The sequence below is a fragment of the Eutrigla gurnardus genome, assembly GCF_963514095.1.
Source record: "Eutrigla gurnardus genome assembly, chromosome: 1".
NCBI classification, from domain to species: domain Eukaryota; kingdom Metazoa; phylum Chordata; class Actinopteri; order Perciformes; family Triglidae; genus Eutrigla; species Eutrigla gurnardus.
The window spans coordinates 32,923,866-32,936,976 of NC_139915.1; the positions used below are offsets into that span (position 1 = coordinate 32,923,866).

Below are 13,111 nucleotides of genomic sequence, written 5' to 3' on the forward strand. Positions count from 1 at the left end.
AGATTCAAGTACAAATTATCCAAAATGTTACTTGAGTAAAAATACAGACTTATTGGCATTTAATGATAATTAAAACAACAAAAGTAAAAGTTTTAGGTTATTCTAGAAAACAAGAAATTAAAAAAACAAACTTTAATTTTTACTTTGTCCTTATTAATAGAGATAATTGTTATCACTTGATATTTCTACTTTTATTTTTTATTTATTTATGAATACGTATAGGGATTCACTGGTATGAGCACATTAATTGCCAACATTTTAGAATGGCACATTTTAGTAGCATATATGACATTATTGAATCATAATTATCAGACATAATTACTTTTTATTCTGCTGGATAATTTAACCCATAATATTACACCATCATTTATTTAATGTATGTTTAATTAAATTATATTATTTATAATCCAAATCTGCAAAGTGACTAAAGCTTTAAAAGAAAAATGTAGGCTAATAGTGAAATATTCAAGCACAAGTTCCTCAAAAATGGACTTAAGTAAATTACTCTTACTTTACATTTCTCCACTGGGCCTTTCATCGCGTGGTATTTTCGATGCTGATGTAATGTAAATCCAAACAAAATAACTTTATTGCAAGATAGCGTTACAGATCTTCTTTTCTGATTCAAATTGAATTCAAACTGTATGCAGAGAAAGAAACAAGATGCAAAGTGATTTTGTGTATTTCTGGAGACATAAATATATAAATAAATAAATAAATAAAACTGCTATATTGCATTTTAAAGAAGTCATCTGACGTATATGTTTCATTGTTTTGCATTGAGAGAGGATACATCTGTCTAAATAAAGGATCAGAGCTTGCCTACCCATCATTACCACTGAGGTGCTCTTGAGCAAGGCATTTCCTTTTTCATTTCCCCAGCTCCTCCAGTGTACCTGCACATTGGACAATAGATTCAAAATCCATCATCATGACTGAATGCAAATACTCATCTTGTTCTCTGTCTGATGTTTCCATATGTATGTATGTGTGTGTGTATACATATATATATATATATATATATATATATATATATATATATATATATATATATATATATACAGTATATATATATATATATATATATATATATATATATATATATATATATATATATATATATATATGTATAGCACTACGCCCACGTGACACCTGCAGCACAGTCATTTACATACAGTCTTGTACTTCAACTAAGTGCATGATCTGAAGTATGAACAGCTGTGACTAATTTCACAAATGTTTTTATTTTATTAATTGACAATTTCCAATAAAATTACAATCAATATCTCCTCTCAAATCTGTGGCTTCCTCAGCAGGATGAATGGCCATAAGTTTCACAGAGAGGAAAGAAAATAGACCAAAGAATGACTGGACACAGTAACAGGGATACCGGCAACCACATTGAGTGATATCAGTACAGCATGAAACAAGATTGATCCTGCAACAATTATACAGTCATCACAATATGTTGCATCAGATCAAAAGTTATGACTAAGCAAACCTCACAAAATATGTTTTAAGAACAAACCTAAAACTACCGATATTTTTATTGTTGTTTTGCCATTTTCCGTTCTCTTTGGGTGTCTCCTGACGTGTGATATATTTTTAAATGATAAAAAGAAATGATAAAAAATGCAATATGAAATTCTACTGTAAAACAACCTGTGGACACGTCAGGTAAAACACAATGGATGTGATTGTTCCAGCAAGGCAGACTAAAACTCAGCCGAGGAAACTTCAGCATCCTGGAGCGTTGCCCAGAAAGCAGCTACAGAAGCTTGAACTCGGTGGGCGTATAAATTCGCCTTTTTCTTTGCAGTAGCCCGCTCTTCAGAAAAGCCTTACAACGTGTGGGTGGCTGCATCACCTTCTGCATGTGTGAGGAAGCCAGTTACCATGGAAACCACCTAAATACCTCTGACCTTCCCCACTCTGTTAGTGATGAAGGTGTGAGCCGAGCTGGAAGTCTGCCCAGTCAGGGTTTTTTTTTTTTTTTTTCCAACATTCATCCGTACACTGCAAATAATGTGTGACGAAGCAGGTGGGAGCATTATCATCACTTCAGGTAACATCATCGTTAAAAACGGGTCAGAAATGCATAGTTTCTATTTTTGTCCTCAAGTCTCATAATGTCCTCAAACAGCTGTTCACTCTGGTTTTAATTTGTATGTTGAATATTTTGTTTTTTTGGGCTTGTTGGTCCAACAAAACGAGCACTTTGGTCAACTGTGGTTGTTTTTAAATGTGCTGCACAAAGAACCTTTGACTTGACTCGAGTTTGAAAACAAACTGAAGGAGAAATCCTCTGAACAGGTTTGTAAATGGCAAGTTTTAGATCATTCCCTAATCCAGAAAACACTAAGAAAAACATTCATTAATCAACAAAAACGCTTGTGAAACTGCCATATTATGAGAGATCATTGTAATCACTTGATATGTCTGCTTTTATTTTTTATTTATTAATGACTATTTAAAGGGATTCATTGGCATGAGCACATTACTCATATATCACTGTATAAATACTGACATTAATATACTGTACAAATGTACAATGTGCATTATTTATCTTATAGAATATGATGTTTTATTATAAATTAATCTACCTAACAGTTTATACAAGTGCAGCTGAAATGATTAGTCGATTTATTATTAAGTCGATTAACAGAAAATTAATTGGCAAATAGTTCAATTTAATCATTTAAAAACAACGCATAATTTGCTCCTTTCATTTTGTATAATATTAATAATGTTAATCATTAGTAGACCTATTAGTCATAATGTTGAGGATCTGACTTGGTTTGACAAAACAAACACTGTGGAGTGACACACTAATATCTCACTAATTCTATTTACTGTTTACAAACCAAACAATCCATCCATTAATGGAGTAACAATAATCAGCAGAATAATCCATAATAAAATAATAATCATTATTACTTTCCTTCAAACAGTAAAACAGTTCAATCTAACTTATACAGACAGTAATGCATGAGTAATAATCATTTATAATAATCTAGTGATATAACAGTTACAGTGATATTATTTTGCTTTAAGAAGATGTTTTAAATTATATTTAGACCTACAGACTTTGAACATTAATACGTGACTTCTAACAGCGTATTTTTACGGTATGATAGCAATACTTTTACTATTATAAAATATATGAATACTTTCAACAACTACTGGAACAAAACCTCGCAAATATAACGATGTAAAAGTTATTTTATTGCCATGTTTCTATTAGAGCGTTGTTTTCTATGTTTACGTAATTACGTCACCCCTACGTGCCTACGCGGCGCGCACGTCAGAGGTCGGAGTTGAACGCCTGAAGGAGGAGGGCTCGTGCTTGGAAAGGTTCGCGGGAAACGTCCCAAAACAAATCGGTTCTGTTGGACACGCGAGCGAACCTCGGCCACAGCGTGAACTGATCTATCAAGTCAAACTAATCGATTTGATCGATAGGAGCGACTTCTTCAAACTCGGGACTTCGGCGTCTAAATGTTACCGTGAAACCGAGCGAGCTACGAACATTAGCTAGTTAAGTCAGGTAGCTCCGGGCTAGCGCCACAGTGCTAAGCTGCTAGAGGTAACGGTTATCCGCGACCGGCGGTAACGGACAGTCGGCGGCGGGTTGAAGGACTCGGTAACCGGCGAGAGAAATGGCGGAAAGACCCGAAGACCTAAACCTGCCCAACGCGGTCATCACCCGCATCATCAAGGAGGCGGTGAGTGTACACGAGTTACCCGAGTCTTCACTCAAGTTAAAGTACTCCATTTATAATCATACTCAAGTAAAAGTACTCCATTTATATTAATACTCAAGTAAAAGTACTCCATTTATAATAATACTCAAGTAAAGTACTCCATTTATAATCATACTCAAGTAAAAGTACTCCATTTATAATAATACTCAAGTAAAAGTACTCCATTTATAATCATACTCAATTAAAGTACTCCAGTTATCGTCATACTCAAGTAAAAGTATTTCATTTATAATCATACTCAAGTATAGTACTCCATTTATAATAATACTCAAGTAAAAGTCTTCCATTTATAATAATACTCAAGTAAAAGTACTCCATTTATAATAATTCTCAAGTAAAGTACTCCATTTATAATAATACTCAAGTAAAAGTACTCCATTTATAATCACACTCAAGTAAAGTACTCCATTTATAATAATACTCAAGTAAAAGTACTCCATTTATAATAATACTCAAGTAAAGTACTCCATTTATAATAATACTCAAGTAAAAGTACTCCATTTATAATCATACTCAATTAAAGTACTCCAGTTATCGTCATACTCAAGTAAAAGTACTTCATTTATAATCATACTCAAGTATAGTACTCCATTTATAATAATACTCAATTAAAGTACTCCAGTTATCGTCATACTCAAGTAAAAGTACTTCATTTATAATCATACTCAAGTATAGTACTCCATTTATAATAATACTCAAGTAAAAGTCTTCCATTTATAATAATACTCAAGTAAAAGTACTCCATTTATAATCACACTCAAGTAAAAACATTCCAGTTATAATCATACTCATGTAAAATACTGTTACAAGTAAAAGTACTGCAATCAAATGTTTGCTTCAGTGAAAGTATTATCACAAAATGTACTCGGTAAGTACTAGGTAACAGTCTCCTGTGGCCACTTGTTGAACAAGCATCTACTATATGCCTTTAATGTAAACAAGTATTCAGATATTTTGCAAAAGTAGTAATATTACAGTGTAGAAATACTCTGTTACAAGTCATGCGTTCAAAAGTTAAAGTATGAGCATGAAAAGTAAAAGTACTCATTATACATTATGGCCCATTTTGCTTCATTATATTTTAATATTGGATTGTAATTATTGATTAATTAATGTGTTCATCACTTTAGGCAAAGGTGTAGTTCAATGTAATTGATATATACTGCTGGGTATCTTATTTTATCAAACTTCATATTTTACTACTTGATTACATTCTGCCTTCAAATTGCAGTAGAGTAGAAGTATAAAGTGATTTAAAAATGGAAATACTCAGTAAATGTACCGAGTACTGATGCAGAATGTTTCCACGCAGGAATTTGACGTTGTAGTTTATAATGAAAGCTGGAGGCGGGACCAGTCTGCTCCAGCATCAACACAGCGTCTGACACCCACATCATTCACTAATCGGGTCACGTCAAAATCCATATGCATATGGAATAATGCTGCAGATTCTCCCTCTGGCGTTGGCACGGCTGCAAATAAACTGGTTATCTGGGCTGGAGAGGTCGGGTGGAGGATGTGAGGCCAGAACCTCGGGAGAAAAAAGAAATCACAATAATACATAACAATGTACAATATATCTGCTTTAAAATAAAATGCCGGCACAGTTTGTGGAGTAACATGCTGATATTTAAGATTTCCTATAACATAAAAGATGCTCTAACACCTTAAATATTTCATATTTTTCAGTGAAAATGAACAGGATTTGCTCAAATTTACCAAAGCCAATAGGGAGGAAGTAAGCCATCATTTTAAAAAAGAGACCAAACTTCTTAATGTGATGTTCTGGTTTTGATGGAGGTTTTCTCAGGCCGTCTGTGTTGTTCTGTGATGAAGTGAATGTGTCCTGCAGGTCCGAGTTAACTCCTCCGCTCCGTTTGTTTTGCTCACAGCTCCCAGATGGGGTGAACGTGTCAAAGGAAGCCAGGAGAGCCATATCTCAGGCTGCCAGCGTGTTTGTGTTGTATGCAACGTCCTGGTGAGAACAATAACCCACTTGTATAAATCTTAACAGTCCAGGTTTGATTCACAAAATTCAGTCCAGCGTCAACACATTCCAAACTCTGGTCCATTTTATAACTAGACAGAGTGCTTTTGTTATCATATGTAAGGCCTGCATATTATTTGTGAAATGTTTCTGAATAAAAAGTACATTTTGTGGTTGTCCTGTTACAGTGCAAACAACTTTGCCATGAAAGCCAAGAGGAAAACTCTGAACGCAGGAGACGTCTTGGCTGCAATGGAAGAAATGGAGTTTGAGAGATTCATGGAGCCGCTCCGAGAAGCTCTGGAAGGTCAGTACGTCGGTTTTAAAGGAGTACCACGCAGAATACAAGTGTTTAACGAGCACTGACTTTGACCTGAATGTGAGTAAAGACGCAATTTCAAACACCTTGTTTCTTAATTTGAGGGGCCGTCCAGACGAAGCAAAACTAACTTTTTTTCTCCGTTTTGCCTTGGCGTCGTTTCAAGAAAATCCGCGTCCACACGAATCCACTGAAAACGACTCAGCGCGCTGTAGTACATATTCCAGGCCCTTATGTCTCTGCTACAAAAATGCAGAAGAAGAGACGGAGCTTGACCGGATGTTTGCCGTTGCTATGGCAACACGTGAGAGTTACGGCTTATCTCCGCCCGACCACCCGATCAATAAACACCCATAAGATGACAATTTGTCCCGTATAAATAAAACCAACAATAAGCACCAACAGCCGTCACCCTCAGGACCTTGACGAGGCGTTGTCATACGTTGGGATGGATTAATTAGACAAATAAATGCCTACATTCATGGGAAGTTAGCTAGCGGTTGTTTGTTAGCATCGTAATAAAGTAGCTTTTCCCCCGGAATATCGCCCCCCTCTCTCGGCTCCGTTTTTTTTTTCATACAGTGGCCCTGATACGCCGTCGTCCACACGAAAACGATCACGAAACGGAGGCGTGCCGTTTTTTTCTTTTCCACCCTGAGAGCTGGTTTCAAAAAAGTGCGTTTTTCACGCCGCGAAAACGCCGGATCCGTCTGGACGGCAGGGCGAAACGCACAAGACTTCTGCGTTTACTCACTGAAAACTTTTTGTGTGGACAGGCCCTTAATTTTACCCTTGAAGTAAAGGTGACAGCAGAGTGACTCGTTCCAAGCGTTTCTGTAAAAACCTAAATGCTTGTGTGATATTTGAGTTGGAGTTAAATTATATCTTATAAAATTGCATGCAGACATTTAACAGCTCTGACTGTAAGATTTCTCTCGTGACTTTTACATGAAAGCAGCCGAGTTTACATCCAAATGTAGCGCACATTTTAAATGAATAACGCCCGTTTCCATCAATGCCTGTTAGGTGATTATTATGATTGGATGCATGGAGATAAACAGGCAGTAATTGTTGCTATTCTCTAGTTAAACCATTAAACTGCTGCAGAAGAAAAGCACCAAACGAGGTGACATCATGAAAAGAGACGGAAACGAGGCGTAACGTTTGCCTTCCTTTACAGTGTACAAGAAAGGCCAGAAAGGAAAGAAGGAGGTGTCCGAGCAGAAACGCAAAGACAAAGAGAAGAAGACGGACTCGGAGAACGATAAGAGCCGGGAGGAGGAAGAGGAGGAGGAGGAGCGCATGGAGGAGGAACCTGAAGCCGAGAACGACGCCGAGGAGGAGGAGGTGGAGAACTGAGGAAGCTGCGACCACACGGACGATGAAACGCACCGGCGAGGATCAACACAACCACATTCACCGCTCAGAGAGCCAAACTACCTACTCTTCCTCATCTTTGGGCCAGTCTTCTTCTCTTTGTACATATCTGTCACCTTTTCATACGAACACTTCCTGACCGTGAACGTTACACAGCGGCTGTTGTGAGGAGAAATTTAAATAAACAGACACCAAATCCGGCTAATCGGACTAACACACTTTGATAAATCAGTTTACCACCGGAGGGAGAACATAGTCTGACTTGTTTTCATTGTAGCACCGTTAATGAAATCAAATGAAGGAATACACGACGTTTAATTTAACAAAAAGAAGTTCTCAAACGTTAAAGTGAAATAGTTCCCGTCTGCACCCGGCACGGACATTCGTCTTGATGACCTGATCACAAGCGTCTCTAAGTTGGGTTCCACGTCACCACTTTATATGCAAGTAAATACGCCCAAATGCAACGTTTGATCGTATTTAGGCACGTTAACGCCGGGTGTATTTATTAGTAAACTGTAGATTTAATCTGAGAACTTGTTGCTCAAAGGAAACGAAGCCTGAATTTGATTCTATGAATGCTAGTTTTGAATTGAGCATCGGGGTGAGTGTTCTCTTTTTTTTACTTCCTGTGTACTTGCATGTACTATTTGATAAAATACTAGAAGCCAGTTTCAAGTGTGATTAATACTCAGAGGAAGCGATGGCTGTACCAGCAGACGTACATGTGTCCTTTTTGTTCCGTTTGCTGAGGATTTGAACCATTTATACTTTTGTAGAATTGTATATGACTGGCTGAGATTTTCAATAAATATTTTGTATAAAAAGAAAAAACTGAACTGATTCATGACTCACTGAAGATCCCTCACACCCGTGTTTTGTTGCTCTGATCCTTCAAAAGTTCCAAGCTACATGACTGATGCACCTTAATCTGAGTTATGCATTATGGGTAATGTAGGCATCAGGTTTTGACAACTAAAATGAGCCTCATCTCTAGTCTTCAAACAAGTGTACATCCTATCCATAAACTAAGTTATTTAAATCATTGAGATACATTAGAATTTATCTGATGACTATCATAGCTCAACAAAAAGGACTTAGTTTGTAAGTTACGATACCATAAATATGCCATTACAAGTCAAAGCAATGAAGCCAATTTGTGTTTTGTGCTGTGATGAGGTGTGACTTCCAAACTCTCACATCCATCAGGGATTGCCTCCACAGTTCTCAGATTAACTCTTAAAATTCTGCAATTTTACTGTGATTTTCTGAAATGCAGTACGTATAGAGATGGACAACATAGTCCAATATAAATACCTCAATTTCAATCTGGTTTAATACTTTACTAAATCATATTGCTAACTGATTATTTCATCTCGCGATACAAAACCAGTGTGTATTGTGTGAACAAGGATTTAAAAAGCACAAGAATATGTTTTTTCAAACATTTTATTAGCGTCGTTCATTTACTCAGTGGGACACTCGACTTTTCCACTGTTGATGTCATCGATGACATCATGAGGAGGACGACCATCGATTGTGCATCCGACAGACTGGGCGGTACCCAGGATCTCTTTGATGGTTCCTGAGGAGGAAAATAAAGATGATTATGGCGAACATCGACATCCCTCGTTTATAAGAGTTAACGGTATGGTTTGTTTTCACCGAGTTGTAAAACTACCTTCAAGGTCAAATAGTTTAAACTTATGACAAGTTTTTATTCGGATTGATTATTTGATGTTCCAGACTTTACGGCACAGAGTTGTCCATTGTTTTCGGGCAGACCTGTTTCCTAAAGCCGGGTCAATCTGAGCCTCCACTGGATTATACTCAGTCACTCTGACAGACGGGCATAGTGGCGGGAGGCTGATAGACAAAAGTCACAGAAAAACCTCTGATTTCTTACCAGAGAGCTCTCTGGCGATGGAGCGAGCCCTCATGGTGCGAGCAACTGTCACAATCTCGTCGAAAGTCACACTTCCACTGTGCTTGACTGGAGAAAGGGGGGGAAAAAAGTGTGAAATTCAGTCTATTTAAACTCATCTTGTTTAATTTCCTCCACAGAAGGCCACAGCTACTTACTGTTCTTGACCTTCTTCCTGTCACGAGGAGGCTCCTTCAGAGCCTTGATGATCAGCGCAGATGCAGAGGGAACCACACTGACCTACACAACAGAAACCACATCATCAAAATGGATATCCCCCCCCCCCTCTCTGCACAAAGCTGAAGTATAAAACGGGAGTGGATGACTGCGTACCACTGCCTGTCTGTTCTGGATGGTCAGCTTCACGGTGATCCTCAGGCCCTTCCAGTCACCGGTGGCCTTGGCAATGTCGTCACCAACTTTCTTGGGAGACTGATGAGAAAACCGAGGGGGAAACCTTGAATATGACTTCACTCACGACAAAGTAGGGGGTGAAACGGCTCACAAAACATGGTTCAGATCGTTGAATGTTAATTGTGACGGTGTTGTCAAAGTCAAAAACCGCCATAATTCACACCAATAATCATTTCACATAGTTATTAAACATCTCCTTCAAACCTGTATTCATGTATGTATGATACACGTTACAAGATTATATTCAAACAGATGACCGTGCTACGTGATTTCTCCTAAGATAAACATACATGTATATTTTTAGCAAACCACTCATTAACAGTAAGAACAGTTGACCTCCGCTTCACATGCTTGCCAAACATCTGGACCACGTTGGGGCCTCGGTTTGTGTTCCAGACTTTACGGCACAGAGTTGTCCATTGTTTTCGGGCAGACCTGTTTCCTAAAGCCGGGTCAATCTGAGCCTCCACTGGATTATACTCAGTCACTCTGACAGACGGGCATAGTGGCGGGAGGCTGACTTTTATAAGTTAATTCAACATTTTTAGAGTCACTCACCAGACCCAGAGGTCCGATTTTGGGGGCCAGTGCTGAGGTGGCTCCAACTTCTCCTCCTGTGCACCTCATGTACACTGCAAGATGGAAAACAGGGACACTGAGCACAACCTGAATGTACACGCCTGTGGGCCGCAGTTACACGTGGATTATTAGAAATTATATCTGGAATTTAACTCAAAACCCTGGATTTGGTGATTCGTCATCATTCACGTCAATAAATTGTCAATAACTACAAATATATTTAAAAACTGTAAAACAGATAAATGCCCGAACATGATTTATTTACACTAGCTAGCAGAAGCAGTTAGACAAACTAGCTAGCTCCAGTAGCTAGCTAAGCTAGCGCTGTTTCCACGTGGAATAGCACGTAAAGCTAGCCCGCCAAATAAACCACATTTCTAATCAAATTGGTTGACAAATCAAATACAAGGTGATACAAACATTTAAGCATGCATACAGTAAGCCTGAAAAATATTCCCCAGCTCTTCGTCGCGTTTCGTGCCCCGTTTCTTTACCGTTTTCTCTATTCCGTTCACAGGCCGGCAGACACGGAGGCAGCCGGCACGGAACGACTCCATCTTGGCTCTGAACAAGCGTCTGCTTTTTTTTTTTCTATTACCCAGGTGACACTGAAAACATACCGATCTTAACCTCGTTGGGGTCGAATTTGGGAGGCATGTTGCTGCTGTGTTGGTTGAGCTCGGCTCAGCTTGGTTGGTGAGGGTGTCGGATGAACCCGGACTCGGGACGACCGATTTACTGTTGCACCTTCACCGCTAAGTGGGAGAAAGAAAAGGCCGAGCTGCGGCCGCGGAGGGATTTATAGCTCCGCCGAGTCTCGCGAGAGGTTGGGAAACGCGTCAAATGACGTCGTTCCACTAAATGGGTGGGATAGATGGATAGAAGATGGATAGATGGATGGATGGATGGATAGATAGATAGATAGATAGATAGATAGATAGATAAAGATAATAAAATACAGTTCCAGCTCCCATTTGCATATCATTCATCATGACTTCAATTTGTGTAATTGTTGCACGATTAACAACACAATATAAACTTAAAACAATAAAACACAACCACAACAATATAGTGTACATACAGTAGTATTATAAAGCGATACTGCAAGGGTTTTTTTCTGTGGTGGAAAGTTTTTTTTTTTTTACTGTTTCCTGAACTCCGAGGAGACCGAAGTGCAGCATGTGGGGGCCGAGTGTATGAACGGATAATGGCCCTGAAGCTGGAGGATGATGTCATTATTGGAGCATCTGTAAATAAGTACATGTCCTCAAATACTGGACTTAAGAACACATTTAAGGTACTTTTACTTGACTGAAGCTTGGACAACAACACACACAGAGGGAGAGTGAGGTCATTCTCTGCTCAGGTAGACGTTACTCAACTATATCTTTACACAGATAATAGTTGTTTGCTTCTTTAGTGCTCTTAATGTCTTTTCAAAAACCATGACAATTCATTATTCTATGCAGAACTTTTACAGTGTACTATCAGTACTTTTACTTCAAGGATCTGTATAATACTTTCTCCACCACCGATATTTCTGCAGGTGTTTGTCAGCAGGCTGCCGTATCATCTCACCTGTTCCACAGTTTACATGTAAAACCAATGTTTTCCTGCTGGATTCCTGCAGGACTTTTCTTTTTTTCTTTTTTTTTTTGACTCAGAGCTGCTCGACAGGAATAGAAACAGAGCACAAGAGGGAGTAAGTGGGTGAGAAGCAGAGATCATCACTGCTGTTTAATATGCATCATGAAAATCTGTCAGAAGATAGTCAGAAATCCACAGCACGTATTATGAAAGGAAAGCTTTATCTGAATCGTCTGAAAACAACATTTAGACGTAAATGTCACATCTGAATAATCTTTTTTTTTTTGTATGACGTTAGTTTTTAAAGCTCTTTGAAAGCTTTTTTCTTCTTTAAATGCCCCTTTTTATGTTGGAAATAGATAAGACATGTTTTATGCTGAATATTTTTCATTTTTATTTCTGTTTACTTCCTCAGGAGAATGTGTCTCTTCATCTGGTGATCTTTTTGTTTGTGGAGTTAAATATATAAACGATAGACAATGAGGGAAGATGATACAGGATAAATAATGATTTACTGTGTTGTAGCTGACTATTTCTATTTCTAACCGTGGTAATAAACTAAATCGATGGCAGCAGAAATGGATCTGGGATATAATAATGATGAATGATTACTCTTACGCTGATTATGAAGTGTATTTTAATGTGTGAACAGACACCAGTTCAGTTAATGTCACGTTAAATCAACATGAGACACAAAGGACAATGCACTTACATTTCAACTGTCTTGTTTCTGTGTCCTTGTGTGTGTGTGTGTGTGTGTGTGTGTGTGTGTGTGTGTGTGTGTATGTGTGTGTGTGTGTGTGTGTGTGTGTGTGTGTGTGTGTGTAAATATGTGTCTGCACAGGCTAGTGTTGAGGATAATTGCGAGATTTTATATCTATTTTATATATATGCATGCATATTCTCACACACACACACACACACACACACACACACACACACACACACACACACACACACACACACACACACACACACACACACACACACACACAGCTAATTAGTTAAACTGGAGGGAATGATTTGATTTCAGCAGAGTTGCTCTGTCTCTCTCTCTCCGTCCCTTCCGCCTACTTGACCTTTTCCTCGTGTTTTCCAATCAGCGAGCTCTTCTGCTTCTTCTTCGCTCGACAATTTCCTCTATTGATTCTTCAAGTCGG

General features: G+C 38.3%; 3 protein-coding genes across 4 annotated transcripts in view; 1 reads left to right on the top strand and 2 right to left on the bottom strand.

Annotated features, from left to right (window-relative positions):
* Nucleotides 1-13,111, bottom strand: part of LOC311015704 (CD82 antigen-like) — an 85,328-nt gene that overhangs the window by 35,765 nt on the left and 36,452 nt on the right. The window lies entirely within an intron of this gene.
* Nucleotides 3,317-8,268, top strand: pole3 (polymerase (DNA directed), epsilon 3 (p17 subunit)). The gene is made up of 4 exons (XM_084006318.1): nt 3,317-3,725; nt 5,657-5,742; nt 5,940-6,058; nt 7,251-8,268. The coding sequence occupies exons 1-4, from the start codon at nt 3,660-3,662 to the stop codon at nt 7,427-7,429; spliced, it is 450 nt and encodes a 149-aa protein (XP_083862444.1). The 5' UTR covers nt 3,317-3,659; the 3' UTR covers nt 7,430-8,268.
* On the bottom strand, nt 8,891-11,144 carry rpl12 (ribosomal protein L12). 2 transcript variants are annotated; one of them, XM_084013129.1, is made up of 6 exons: nt 10,985-11,144; nt 10,344-10,417; nt 9,705-9,803; nt 9,530-9,611; nt 9,354-9,440; nt 8,891-9,032 (listed from the first exon to the last, which is right to left on the bottom strand). In XM_084013129.1, the coding sequence occupies exons 1-6, from the start codon at nt 11,019-11,021 to the stop codon at nt 8,914-8,916; spliced, it is 498 nt and encodes a 165-aa protein (XP_083869255.1). In that variant the 5' UTR covers nt 11,022-11,144; the 3' UTR covers nt 8,891-8,913. The 2 variants fall into 2 exon arrangements, with proteins under 2 accessions (XP_083869255.1, XP_083869256.1); XM_084013130.1 differs by having other exon boundaries at nt 10,859-11,090.

Excerpts from the sequence above, each read along its gene's own strand:
- pole3 (XM_084006318.1), top strand. The coding sequence starts at position 3,660 with ATGGCGGAAAGACCCGAAGACCTAAACCTGCCCAACGCGGTCATCACC. Across the intron at positions 3,726-5,656 it reads CCCGCATCATCAAGGAGGCG|CTCCCAGATGGGGTGAACGT; the intron begins GTGAGTGTACAC and ends TTTTGCTCACAG. Across the intron at positions 6,059-7,250 it reads GCTCCGAGAAGCTCTGGAAG|TGTACAAGAAAGGCCAGAAA; the intron begins GTCAGTACGTCG and ends CTTCCTTTACAG.
- rpl12 (XM_084013129.1), bottom strand. The coding sequence starts at position 11,021 with ATGCCTCCCAAATTCGACCCCAACGAGGTTAAGATCG. Across the intron at positions 9,612-9,704 it reads TCCAGAACAGACAGGCAGTG|GTCAGTGTGGTTCCCTCTGC; the intron begins GTACGCAGTCAT and ends TCTGTTGTGTAG. Across the intron at positions 9,441-9,529 it reads CAGGAAGAAGGTCAAGAACA|TCAAGCACAGTGGAAGTGTG; the intron begins GTAAGTAGCTGT and ends CCCTTTCTCCAG.